This window comes from Aspergillus oryzae, chromosome 3 (genome assembly GCF_000184455.2).
Source record: "Aspergillus oryzae RIB40 DNA, chromosome 3".
NCBI lineage: Eukaryota > Fungi > Ascomycota > Eurotiomycetes > Eurotiales > Aspergillaceae > Aspergillus > Aspergillus oryzae.
Window position 1 is genome coordinate 4,014,652 of NC_036437.1, and position 12,724 is coordinate 4,027,375.

The window sequence follows — 12,724 nt, forward strand, 5'->3', positions numbered from 1 at the left end:
TTCTTTTGATATACCTGGTGTTCTTATGCATTTTTGGCGTCTCTCGCACACGTTGATGCACATGGTCGAGTCCGTGTATGCATGTGCCATGTCTCAAACGCGTGGGTCAAGAGACTGGATTCTTTCTTGTCGTTCTGGATTAATATATCGCTTTTATCCGTTGAATAGTCAATGTGTTGGATGTGTTGATCTTTCACATTTCCGCCCGATGGAGGAAGGAGGAAGAAGAGAATTTATGGGAGGTGGTTATGTTTCATTTAAATTCCTGCATGTCGCGGGCACATGTTTTGGTGGCCCACAATGGGATGGTCACACTGCAGTCCAGATGAGGCATAGCTGCTTCGATCATGAGACCCCTTGAATCCTCCAATTCCTTTCTCTTTCTGGGAACTTCTCTACGATGTACGTACTACATGCTAACGTTGCACATGTGTGGAATTGATATTTAACTCCAATTACAATTCATTGATGATCAGTCTCACTTGGGACTCGTCCAAACGCCAACCACAACCCGTCCGGGGAACCCTTTAAGCTAGTCACACCATTTACACAGATCCCTCACTACTATTACTTTTTTTTTTTTTTTTTTTTTTTTTTTTTTTTTTTAACTGTCCAACGTTCAATATCACGCGACCTTGAATCCTCCTGGCATCAGATCGGTAAATACTCTGTCCGGGTCATATTTAGACCGGATGCTCCTGAGTCTCTCAAGGTTCTCAGGGGGAAATGTGCTGAATACATCCTGAGAGGGATTTGCATCGTTCAGGTAGATAAATTTGGCCATTTCGATCCCCGCGGCCTGAAGGTTCTTGACAATTTGACCATTAACCTTTTCATAGAATGCGTCGACATCGTTGTCGCTGACGATCGCTGCAGAAGTGATGCTCTCTTCCACCCAGATGTATGGCGCGCCATTGACATCCAAGCTCTGAGGGTCTCCGCCGTTGACAGTAGACGCAGTGATAAACTTCTCGGTAACTGCTGGGAATGCTAAAGCTGCGACCAGTACCCCCACTGGCAAGTCCTCTCGTGCCACTTCCATGAAAGTGTCGTGAACAATAGAGATTGCCTGCTTGTTGGAGGCGTGAATATTCAACACATAGAAGCGCTGCTTACTGCCCTTGAGGAGCGATAGGGCTGGATCAAGCTCCTTAGACCAGTCACTCATAGAACGACTGGAAAAGGTACTGGTGGTGGCTTTCAAATCGGAACCTAGGAAGCTCTCTAACGCGGCAGGGCTCTCATTTTCGCCATTATAGAAGAGAATGGCGCTATAGCTAGCTGCGCCTAAGGCCGGGATATATTCCGCCATGGGAATGGTAGCCGCCTTAGGGTCTTTCGAACCATCCACAGTAAAGGAATGTATAGCGTCGATAAACTTCTCGGCGACGTCGGATCCATACGATACCATACCAATCATTACCTTTGGAGCTTTGATTGTTTTCAGTTCGAAATTTGTCACAAGGGCAAATGAATTGGAACCTCCCCTTAATGCCCAGAATAAATCCGAGTACTCATTCTCTGGGGTTACTTGGACAACTGCTCCATCTGCCAGGACAACCTAAATTTTATGGATTAGCGAAAGTGCGGGAGAACATTGAAGGATACCATAGGCCGCGAAACGTACCGTGACGCTGGCAACATTTGCGGAAGCCCAACCAAACTCATTGCTGAAATAGGAGACACCACCACCGAGGATGTATCCAGGAACGCCGACGTGACCGAGTCGGCCCCCAACGACTGTCAGCCCATTCGGTTCAAGATAGTCATAGATATTGGACCATCGGTTTCCTGGGCCGACATTGACCGTAGACTGGTCATCAGAAAGACTGAGCTGGGTCAGACCGAAGCTGGAAAGCAAAACGCCGGACGAATTGATGTTCGCTGCGTTAGCGATTGGCATATGTCCACCACCCCTGATTGCGAAGGGGGAATTAGCTTCCTTGAGTATCTTCACAGCATCACCCATCTGGGTGCTATTTGAGGGCTCGAAGACACAGGCTGGCCCCAGCCATGCACTGGATGTATAGTATTCTGGGAAAAGGTAAGTTTAGTGTTTTCTGCTAGAAGTAGCAACGCGACCCCTCACCTGTATTGGCATTGATATACCTCAAGTCGAGTTTAGAGTAGGTGATATCAGGGTATTTGTCCTTTAGTTTGCTGCAGGCTGTCGAAGCAGGAGCATCCTGGCGCGATTTAAGTTGCGCGATATCATCAGCCAGGCATCCTGGGAGAGCAGCCAAAGCAATGAGTACATATTTGAGTACCATCTTCGCACTTGCTCGGTTTGGAATCGAGATTGGTGCCAGCAAAGCCGCAGGAAACGGCCAAGTATTTATCGTTCGCCCCTCTCGAAAGCAGATTCACATGGAAACGAGCGCTCTGGCTGTCGGCCGTTTTCCTGTGATGGCGGGTCATTATCCAAAACGATTTAGACGACGGTAGATCAACTTTGCAGCGAGTTTGAATCCGGAATAATTGCTGCATGTGGATTCTACGAAGACTAAACATGGAACGGACCTCTCCTGCCGATCATTTCAAGTACCGACCCAGGATTGGAATTTAGCTCTACTTCCTTCCCCGCACTGAACGGTACAATTATGAATGTGGATAGCAATTAGGCCCTGTACGTATCATCATACATAAGCGTCCATCCAACTTCTACAACAATCAAGCAACAGACTGCTCCAGAAACTCCGATGCCTCGGCTATGAAACATGCAATGTGTGTCAGGTTCAGTCACGAGCTCAATTTAGTTCATGCATCAGAACCGGAATGTCACTCTTAGCTTGAAAAGTCAGTTATCCCAGGTCCTGTAAAAGAGGTGCGGCCGAATTTTGGGGGATCTGCAATGTCGTATAGCTTCGTATTCAGGGACCGGAGACAAGCCACTTTTCTAGCCTGAAGATTTACCATATTGATGCACCAATTAGAATCTGTTTTCAATCCATCACCCCAGCATAATAACGTATGGCTAAGGGTTTAGCCTGTAGCATCATTTATTTGTCAGAGACTTCACTGACCGGGTTTCTACTGGCTGATTGCTAAATAATATGTCTTATCCCTGAGTGCGAATAGCGTGTATGAAGGAAGTCCTAGCACTTCTCACAGAGTGGAAAGAGTAAAAATAATTCTACTTGGTGTTCCAGGCCCTCCAGTTAAAATCCCCTAAGACCTAGATATCTACATATCTATGTTATATAGTACAAACCTCAATGTTGCAAATAACCACGTAAGGTGAAATAACTCGGGCTGTATATGTTGCCGGTTTACTCGTCTCATATGCCTTGTCCTCTATGAAACTTTGTTCTAGTATCATCGGTACGAGTCTCATACAGTTCTCTAGTCTACTGTACTGCATAAGCTTAAAGAGACCGAGTCAGGGAATTCCCGTGCAACCCTTTTATTCTGAAGGACATTGATTGCCTCATCCAGGGATGGGTTACGTGGAGGGACGCTCTTGGTTGTTTTGACAGTATCAAATTCGTGGTCCATATGTCCACTCTGAGCTATCTACTCTTGTTGACACGATTTCTCGTCAACGATATCGATACTCGCGGTTATTCGGCGCTGATTCCTGGAATGGATGCCACGCCCGCTAACCCTCGTTTACAGTTATGACTGCCATTCAGGGTAAGCCAAAGGGGTCAAGACACGCTGAATTGGTTACAGCCCTGGGAGCTGTAGTTTGGCTGCAAGAGCTATGGTCGAACTTTTTGGCATTGAATGAACATGCCAGATTTCCCATGCGTAACTTAGGGCTTACTTTCGATTGAAGAAGTTATTGGCAGCAACATAGCTATCCTGGGCTTTTGTTGCTTTCTCTCTCCATACTGTATGGGCCTGATACTGGGCAAAGCGATTAGTTAAACAGTCAATCATCCATGCCCGAATCAATGACTATTTACCTGCGCGACGTCCCTGAAACTGGTAAAAATTATCCCTTCCCCATCTCCATCTGGGTTTACTCCTACTTCTGTCAAGACATTCCTTCGCGGCCCTGACTTATATCTGTTCATATTAGCTTTTCATTACTTTTCTTTTATTAGTAGTAGTAGAGCTTCTCAAGCTGGTAACAACAGGAAAGGTAGACTTTCAGGCGCCTACCCGCAGGAATTATTTACTATGATTTGTCTTCCGAGCATCATCAACGCTTTATAGACATCTTTGAGGAAGCCGGACCATCTGCCCATACCATGCCTAGCATAATTATTCAATTCGATGAACAATCATTTGCCTCTTTCCTTATATCTGACGGTATTACAAGTGTGGTGGTACTTTGAGATTAGCGACGCGTATCTTGGTGGAATTGAAAACCGCAGTCAAGCATGGTAAATCTCTTTACTTCACCTTGTTATGGACTGGCTCAACACCTCTGTAGAAAGAGACTATCTGTGCTGACACAAACGTCGAGGCCAAGTTCTGCATGTCTAGCCAACTCGGATCCTTTATCGTCATGACGGACACTTTTAACAGAGCACACAATCCGATCATCAAATGTCACCCACCCACAGATGTTCATATACCCTATTAGTGCTCACGAATTGTACTGCACGCCTACCTACACGTACTCAGGTCATGTCTACTCTGGTCTTATCCTCGTACAGGGGTTACAAACTCTTAACCGGAATCCTAACGACCTGGCCTACATCTGCATCAAGTGTTGACAGTCTTGTTGACCATATTATGTATGCATTACTTACGCGTTTCCATAATCATATCCTGAGGAAACTCTATTCCCCACATCTCTTCAGCTCTCCTCTCGTCAGCTTTGCTCAATGTTTCTATACATCACCTTCACTACACATTGGCCGATGCCCGCCGCCACCCGCTAAAGATAAAACCTCTTGCTTGGACCACTGCGGTCATACCCTTCACAATAACCCTTCCTTTTCGTAATCTTGCTCCTAAACCGGCTGGCCCTACCATTTTGAAGGGAGCCTTACTCTACTCCTCAGCTCTCAGTCCCACGCCCTCTCACAACGTGGCTTTTATCATAGACTTAAGCTTCCAGGCCGTGATGAAAGATGGAAAATAAGCTGGTTTGATATTAGACAGACTACAGGACCCAGTTCCCCGTCAAATATTGGTTCATGAACACCGGTAGATATATCAAGTTATAACACAGCTTCAACATCACATCCACTGATAAATTTGTAATAGTTTAGAGTCCCAGAGAAACATAGTCCACTTACTACCCTTCCTTGAATATATTTATGATGGGTACAAGTTTGCCATCTGCGGTCCAGATGCCGTTGTGAAAATTCAGACAGAGCTCAATCCACTGACGGCCCTCTTGCAATCTCCTCTGTTTAAGCCATATATTCACAATAACGCACCGTCCATTATCGAGACGTCTCATATAAAAGCATTAGCATATATTGAAAGGTGTAAATTCTATGAACACTGGCTTATGTACTATTCTATCGTCTATACCTCTCTGTGATGTGACGTAACACAAAAGATGGTCGATATACTCCATATATTAGAATAAGAAGTGCTTTGTATCTCATGACATCTTTGACGAATATAACAATCTTTTGAGTGGTGATTTGCACGCCCTTATTGAACATCAGTTCTATAGATAGGTCAATATCAATTTGAGGATCTACTGGCACATAAATTTGAGAGACTATAGCCACAACGGAACGTTGATCGGAAGGGTCTTGTGAGGTTCCATGGCATCCACACTTCCCGATGAATGACCCGCCAACTTAGGCTTGCGGGTGAGGAAGAGCAGCATATCTCGCGTTGCACGCTTAGACACATCCTCCTGGAAGACAGAAGTGAGACTGTGCTTGGCCTCATTATCGGCAAACAGGAGCGAGTCTAGGAAGTGACGATGCTGGAACCGATGCTTGATGAGGCTCGGCTGTGCCTCAGTGGCTGGGATCCCGGTGATCTCCTTCTGGTCATGGATGAAGGTGATTCCACTGTCGGACCTCATATTGGTGCATCCCAGGAAAGTAGTCATTGTATGATCCGCTCCATCGGCGTGCACGCCTTCAAGGGTAGGCTCACCGAGAATGTTCTTCTCAGTGAATGTTCGGATATTAAATACGTTGCAGAGGAAATTCGGGCTAGAGTAGTCCAGGTGGGCACGAGGTTCGACGTCGACTTTGTTCATTATGAAGGCCTTCGCCACCATCAGGGCTTGCAGGACAGTGTTGTATTGAAGGTCACCCCGGACTTCTGGGAAATCACGGGGTAATCCGGAGTCGTGACGCTTGTAGTTCTCCTGTACGGTGAGGGTGAAGCGTTGCTTTTGAAACCGTTGGATTGTCTTGTTCTCAAAGTTGAAATAGAACAGACCGTTCCTGATGGTCCGGTAGTCTACCGTAGGATCCTTGCCCAGGTGATGGCTGACTTGCTGGAGAGCATCAAAATCCTCCTCCCTGGCGCCCAGTGCTTTGAGGATTGGAACCAACCATTCGCCCTCCATGAAAACAACCCGGTCTTTGGCGTACCTAGCCCTCACCTCCAGCATGCTCGCCATTGCTTTATAAAATTTGGCATCGTAGAGCCGCTGGCCCACGTCGAGATTAACGGGCACAGCCGACATGCAGTACCTCTTGATTCCACTAAGAACGGCTCTGGCGACGGTCTCAATGTCTTCTGACTGCACACCGACAGATATCCGTAAGAAAGGATCTGTGTTCTCGAAAAATGCGTCCGCCACGAAGATCCGGGTGGTGGAGAAGCCCAGGCTGGCCCCCTTGACCATCTGCACCCCCTCTTCTTCCGCGGCGCGGAGAATGTCGTCACAGCAGCGCTCCAAGTTGGACCTTTTATTTAGTCCCTCTCCGTGAAAGCGGACTGTGACGACATTCCCGCCGTGTCTCCATCTGTAATCGCGCCAGTGGTGAGGAAAAGTCACCTCGGCCATGTTTCTGCTCTCAGCATCTAGTAACCGGTGCAGCTTCTCAGCATTCGTCGTCAAGCGAGACATTCGAAAATTGAAAATGGTCTTGTCAATGGGCGGAAGGAGACTGGCGTTTCGAGAGTACAGGACGGTTCCTGTAATCTGGCGAATCAACTGTATCGCGGGCACCAGGTCTTCCGGCATTACAACGTATCCGCACATGATAAGGTCCAGACCCAGCTGGATATATTTGTGGGCACTCTCGTAGTAAAGCACCTTGGGGCAGTGAGGCCCGTCAAACCAGTCATATAACTGCATTCCCCCAGACACTAAGGTTCCATCAACGATGACCAGACGATCTGCCCAGCCTCCTCTGTTGGCCACCAGGTGGGCAAATCGGCGTATGTCAATGGTGTCCAAACCCACTGTATTGCACATTGGGTCTAGAAAGACAGCTCGGGCATTATTTCTCTCTGCGGCCTCAATTATGCTCTCTGGATCAAAGCCTTTCGCGTTCACCACAGTCAAGGATTTCTGGGAGCGCATTGGCTGAAACGATTCGAAGTAAATGTAAGGGGAAACTACCACGGTATCGCCATAGTTGAGTTGCTGGACGACGTACTGCTGGATGACAGTAAATGACGCCATGCCACTGGACATCAACAGAAGCTTAGGGTTCTGATTCGAGCCCAGCTGCAGTGTCTCGAGTAGCTGTTGTTCGCGGTCCCGCACATCCGGCGACGCAAAGCGGTCGTAATTCACACCCTGACACTGGTAGTAGGATGGATCGAAGAACCAAGGAATCTTAGACTGGTCGTACCCCGGGCAAGCACGCTCGAAGAATGATCCTAAGGTGGATTGAAGCTGTGCGAGGGCCCTGTACCGTTCTTCAATCTGCCAGAGTTCCAACCCGCGGTCGAACCCGTTGGTATGGGTGTGGAAACCGTTGATGCGAGTGTCGAAGCCATTGATGTGGGTGTCGAACCCGTTGTTGAACCCGTTTATTTTGGTGATGACGCCGTTGACATGGTTGTCAACGCCGTTTGATGGCATCAAGGCCATTTCAAACTTAGCGGTTAGCTTGAGAAGCTTTTCCAAATCGTCCAAGAAGATTGACTCGGACCACTCATCCCTCTGCAAGCCCAGCTCCTTGCATAATGCCCTATATTTGTCGAATCTAGTCTTGATGGCATTGGTGTTTTGTTTGAATCGCGACAGTATCGTTCTCCAGACATCGTGCATGGAGGATAGCGGCGAAGATATCTGAGTGTTATCTAGATCATGGTATCCGTTGACGAGCGTCAAGGGTTTGGGTGTCATCTTCACGAATGTAGGTACGAGCTGATTCTGAAGGAAGCGAGAGAGCACTTGGAGGTCCAATTGGTGCTGTTGTCAGGATGCATGGCAGAGTACGTTACCAGTCCCTTCTTATTAGTATGTCTTCGGTTACAGAAGTGATTGTCATCAAGCTAGTAGTGGTAGCTTTACACTGCTAGGAACTCCAATTTGCAAAAAATGATTGATTTCCATAAAATACAGAATAAGTTGAATCTGACATGTACGAGTAGTTACGAACAAGACACAGCGTGGTTCTTAAGGTTATCGGCGTATTTGGTACCGAAATGTCATCATCAAGTACTGCGCCCCACCTACTGTGATGTATGCAATTTCCCAACAGCAATACCACCACTATACAGTATGTAAATACCAAACATGATGATCCAAAGAGCGAGATCAACACCCTGATTCAACTCCACCATGACTTTGAACTCTACTTCCAGCTTGACTTTCAGCTCTCCTCCTATTCTTTCAGCTCGACTTGCAGCTACACCGCTACTTTCAGCTGCACAGCTAGTAGGTACAGGTCACAAGACGCAAATTTTGAGGTGCAGGTCGTCTCACAGAATATTATTGTATGTTTTACTTCGGCTGCTCTACTGGACTTGCCGCTAATCTGTCACTTAATATAGATAGTAGTTAGTTAATTACTGCATAGCATTATTCAGTATGAAAGAAGCCCTAGTGTTTCAAGCGATAGCACTAGTTATTGCTATAGTGGTGGGAGTATCAGTAGAAGCACCTATTTTGCCCGCCTTGCCATATATATATGTGTACATAAGATATCTATAATTACTATAATACTATCTATCCAGATAACTGGATACTGTACTCTTACTCTCTTCGATACAACCTTATCAGTTCCCCTCCCGTGACAATGAGATACCTCATAACAGGGGCAACAGGTGGTCTCGGTGGTCATATTCTGGAATACTTCATTGCCCAAATTCCCTTTTCTGATTTCGCCGCCTCATCTTCAAGCCCTGAAAATAGATCAAGATTCGAGAGCCGAGGAGTCAATTTTCGTCACTTGGATTATGAGAATCCTACCACGCTCAACAGAGCCCTACACGACGTGGAGAATTTGCTTTTCATTAGCACGAATGCAAACGTAATCGACGTCGAAAAGGTCAAGAGACAGCACCGGAATGTTGTGGAAGCCGCCAGAAAAGCCAATGTGAAGCATGTATGTTGTCCTGCCATTCTTCGGTTGTTCTGATTAGTTACCTTGCTTTGACTAATTAACTGCACACAGGTTTGGTACACCTCCCTCCCATTCGGAGGGCTCACAAACGACTCCGAAGTCTCAGTCCAACGGGCCCACTTAGCCACTGAGAAGATGCTCAAGGAGTAAGACCGCAATCACTGCATCGCCAGACATGCCAACGCGTTGATCACCTGCTTACTTTCCGTCAGATCCGGACTTACGTTTACCTGCATCCGTGAGGGCATCTACGTTGAAGGCTTCCCACTCTTTCTCAACTGGTACCCAGAGACCACCCTTCTTACTCTACCGAGAGATGGGGAGATAGCCTTCACGAGCCGGGTGGAGCTTGCTGTATGTACAGCCCGCCTCATGATCCAGGGTGGATTCGAGAACAGGATCGTTCTCCTTACAGCTGGGGAAACGATCACGGCTAAGGAGCTAGTAAGCGTGATTAATGAAACGACGGGCCGTCGGGTCGAGCTCCGTTATGTCTCACCGGATGAATTTGTGGACGCAGGTCCGCGCAATGATAGAGGGGGAAAGTCGAGGGCGTTTTTCGAGACACTGGTTTCGCTCTGGGAGTCTGCTGCTAGCGGAGAGCTTCGGACAATGGATGGTTTGATGGCGGAGATTTTGGGTAGAGTCCCGATACCACCTCGAGATGCCGTGAGACAGCTGCTGGTGGAGAATAGGGACCATACTTGGCATCAAATGTATGCTAAAAAATGAGTAGATGTGCATAGAATGGCTACAAGGCTACAAGGAAGTGTGAATACATTGGTTTGGTTGTTGTATAGCACAATTTCGGTATTCTTGTTTGGATGAACATAGGAAGCGAATTTTGTAGTTCGCGACAGTTTTAAGCTGCTCAACTTTAACTTGCCTGCATAGAGAGCTAGTCACTATACCTCCAGATGAGGCATTTTGGCGTGGGCTTTTCTACTACGGCCGTGCCTAAAGACTATGAAGGTACAACCTGAAAAAAGCCATTCTTTATGCGGTGTATCGCTATCTCAATCATGGCAATAGCGATTCTGCTAAGCAGCCATCGAATCAAAGCGATATGGCCGGGTTTGTGTTTAGGAATGCCCCTCCGCACGAGTACATCGTACCTGGAGTGGTCTTCCGTAGTACAGCGGCTGAAAACAGTCTTTCCACTTGATCTTGATGTCATTTAGATCCGCAGGGTATTCCATCTGGACAGTCCTGACCAGAGTGGCCAAGACAAGATAGAGTTGACACCAGGCCAGGTTGATCCCCATGCACCCGCGAGGGCCCTTGGAGAAGGCAACCAGGTGTTTATCTGAGGAACTTCCTAACCATCGTTCGGGCCGAAACTCGTCAGGTGCATCGTAATAGTCCGATGACATGTGGATGAAAACATGCGATGTTCCAACGCTTGTCCCACCAGGGACATGATGCCCATCAATGCAAGCACCACCAGCCGAAATGACCCGGGCCAGAGGCGTCACAACACCATGCGTTAGTCGAAGAGCCTCTTTGATCACGGCCGTCAACAGCGGTAATTTTTCTAGCACTTCGATTGGGGGAACCGGTCCATCCGTTTCCGGCCAAACTTGGACAATTTCCTCGTACACGTTTTTGTAGAGGTCAGGGCTCTGTAGGATGCCGCTTAGACCTTGGACCATCGCGCTGGCTACTGTTTCGCCGGCTCCAATAACAAACGTCTGAAGCTCCTCAGTCATATGGCCTTGACTCAGCTTCGGCTGTGGCGCCTCCTTTGCGGTGTTTGACGATGTTGGTACCAGGAAGCCTAGCATAGTGTTAGGCGGAATAGTATCAGGTTGCTGAATCCCTCGAGTAACATGGTCTGCCACGATCGTTCCGTAAGTGGCAAATTCAGCTTCTCCTGGAAGAGTAACCATTGCAGAGATGGAGTAGAGGATGTTTCTCAGTGTTGGGAAACTTTTCATAAGGACGTAACTTTCGAGACCCTCATCTAAGGCGTGGATTAATGGCGACCCAAAATCTCTCTCTTCAAGAGTACCAAAGGATTTCCCCAGGCATATATCCGCCATTATGTCTTGGGCTAAACAGCGGAAAGCCATCGACATGTTCGACAACTTCCCTTCCTGGTTCTGTTTGTCAAGCTGGTCTACCAAGAAACTTATCTGGATGATTGATCAGGTCACTTAGTACGTTCTTGTCCTAAATAGTTCTCTATAGCCTATCTGTCGATTGATGGCCTTCTGCATTCTTTGAACGCTTTGTCGCGAGTAGAACGGCCAGATCAGATCCCGTCGTTCTTTGGCTTCATGGTAGTTTCTTAGCCCGAACGCGGAGGATGTATCCACTATCGCTTTGTATACTTCAGGGTCCTTGTCCCATTTGGATTTCACGTTGTAGATATCCGAGTAAGCCTGCATTGAGGAAAAATGCAGCTTTACAAGTGAATTAGCCTCTAATGCTGACTCCCATGTCAAGGATTGTACAACATACGCGATACGGTCCATATCTAACCACAGGTCCTGTAATCCCCCATCTTAGTCTGATTATTCATTAGAAGGGGAGGACAGAAGTAGCATCATAAGCTACACGGAACATTTATCGTACCATAATTTTGATGCAAGTCAAACAAAATATCCGTCAGAGACTTCCCCAAGAACCACTCATGGTAAACCAACCACCAGTCAGAGGCAGCTGCGAGTTTTGGACCGGGAAACTTAGCCAGAGGGTGTACGACTGCGAGGAAAATGGCAGAGCCGACCCAATACACCAAAAGTCCTGCGATGAGGACTGTCGCCATGGATCTGGCCTCCAGGTGCAGGAGGATACCACCAAAGTCCATACTGGTGGTGGTAGAATGTTGTTGAGGTTAGTGAGCGACTAGCAGTGGAAGTACAACTGATTCGATATTTATTTTTATTATCATGACAGCGAATTGATAATTACAATACCCCCTTTCTGTAAATAGATACGGGAGAAGCTAGGTTTTCAACACTTGGTATTCTGTAATCCAACAATCTACGAAAAGAACAGCCAGTACAAATGAGGCAGAACATTACGGAAATGCCTCACGTCTCAATACATGGAATCAGTCGAGTAATTTTATTTTTTCGTAAGTCATACACAATGAATGGCAAACTATGGGTGATCAAACACTGACTCAAGAGCTGTATTGTATACGACATGTCTCGTCGATCTTTCCATAGAGAAGGTCCAGATTGCAAATGATTAGCCATCTCTTTCAGCTGCCTTCGGCTACAAGATCAATGCATATGGTGGCTGGCTAACTCTGGCGATCGTGAACATCACGCAAGAGCTATATTAGTTTTGCTACGTGGTATAGTGGGTCA

General features: G+C 47.1%; 4 protein-coding genes across 4 annotated transcripts; 1 reads left to right on the top strand and 3 right to left on the bottom strand.

The window, feature by feature from the left end:
• Window positions 1-625: 625 nt before the first annotated feature.
• On the bottom strand, window positions 626-1,969 carry AO090026000388 (FAD-binding oxidoreductase; the record flags this gene model as incomplete). The annotated part of the gene is made up of 2 exons (XM_023236085.1): window positions 626-1,561; window positions 1,628-1,969. The coding sequence occupies 2 exons, from the start codon at window positions 1,967-1,969 to the stop codon at window positions 626-628; spliced, it is 1,278 nt and encodes a 425-aa protein (XP_023091017.1).
• Window positions 1,970-5,632: 3,663 nt separating this feature from the next.
• Window positions 5,633-6,886, bottom strand: AO090026000386 (2OG-Fe dioxygenase family protein; the record flags this gene model as incomplete). Its single annotated transcript, XM_001821798.3, has 1 exon — window positions 5,633-6,886. One exon carries the CDS (start codon window positions 6,884-6,886, stop codon window positions 5,633-5,635), a length of 1,254 nt encoding a protein of 417 aa, XP_001821850.3.
• Window positions 6,887-8,620: 1,734 nt separating this feature from the next.
• AO090026000385 (uncharacterized protein) lies at window positions 8,621-10,232 on the top strand (the record flags this gene model as incomplete). The annotated part of the gene is made up of 6 exons (XM_023236086.1): window positions 8,621-8,775; window positions 8,869-8,973; window positions 9,062-9,386; window positions 9,456-9,550; window positions 9,617-10,120; window positions 10,205-10,232. 6 exons carry the CDS (start codon window positions 8,621-8,623, stop codon window positions 10,230-10,232), a joined length of 1,212 nt encoding a protein of 403 aa, XP_023091016.1.
• A 254-nt stretch (window positions 10,233-10,486) lies between these two features.
• Window positions 10,487-12,216, bottom strand: AO090026000384 (cytochrome P450; the record flags this gene model as incomplete). The annotated part of the gene is made up of 3 exons (XM_023236087.1): window positions 10,487-11,534; window positions 11,568-11,910; window positions 11,964-12,216. 3 exons carry the CDS (start codon window positions 12,214-12,216, stop codon window positions 10,487-10,489), a joined length of 1,644 nt encoding a protein of 547 aa, XP_023091015.1.
• Between the last annotated feature and the right edge of the window lie 508 nt (window positions 12,217-12,724).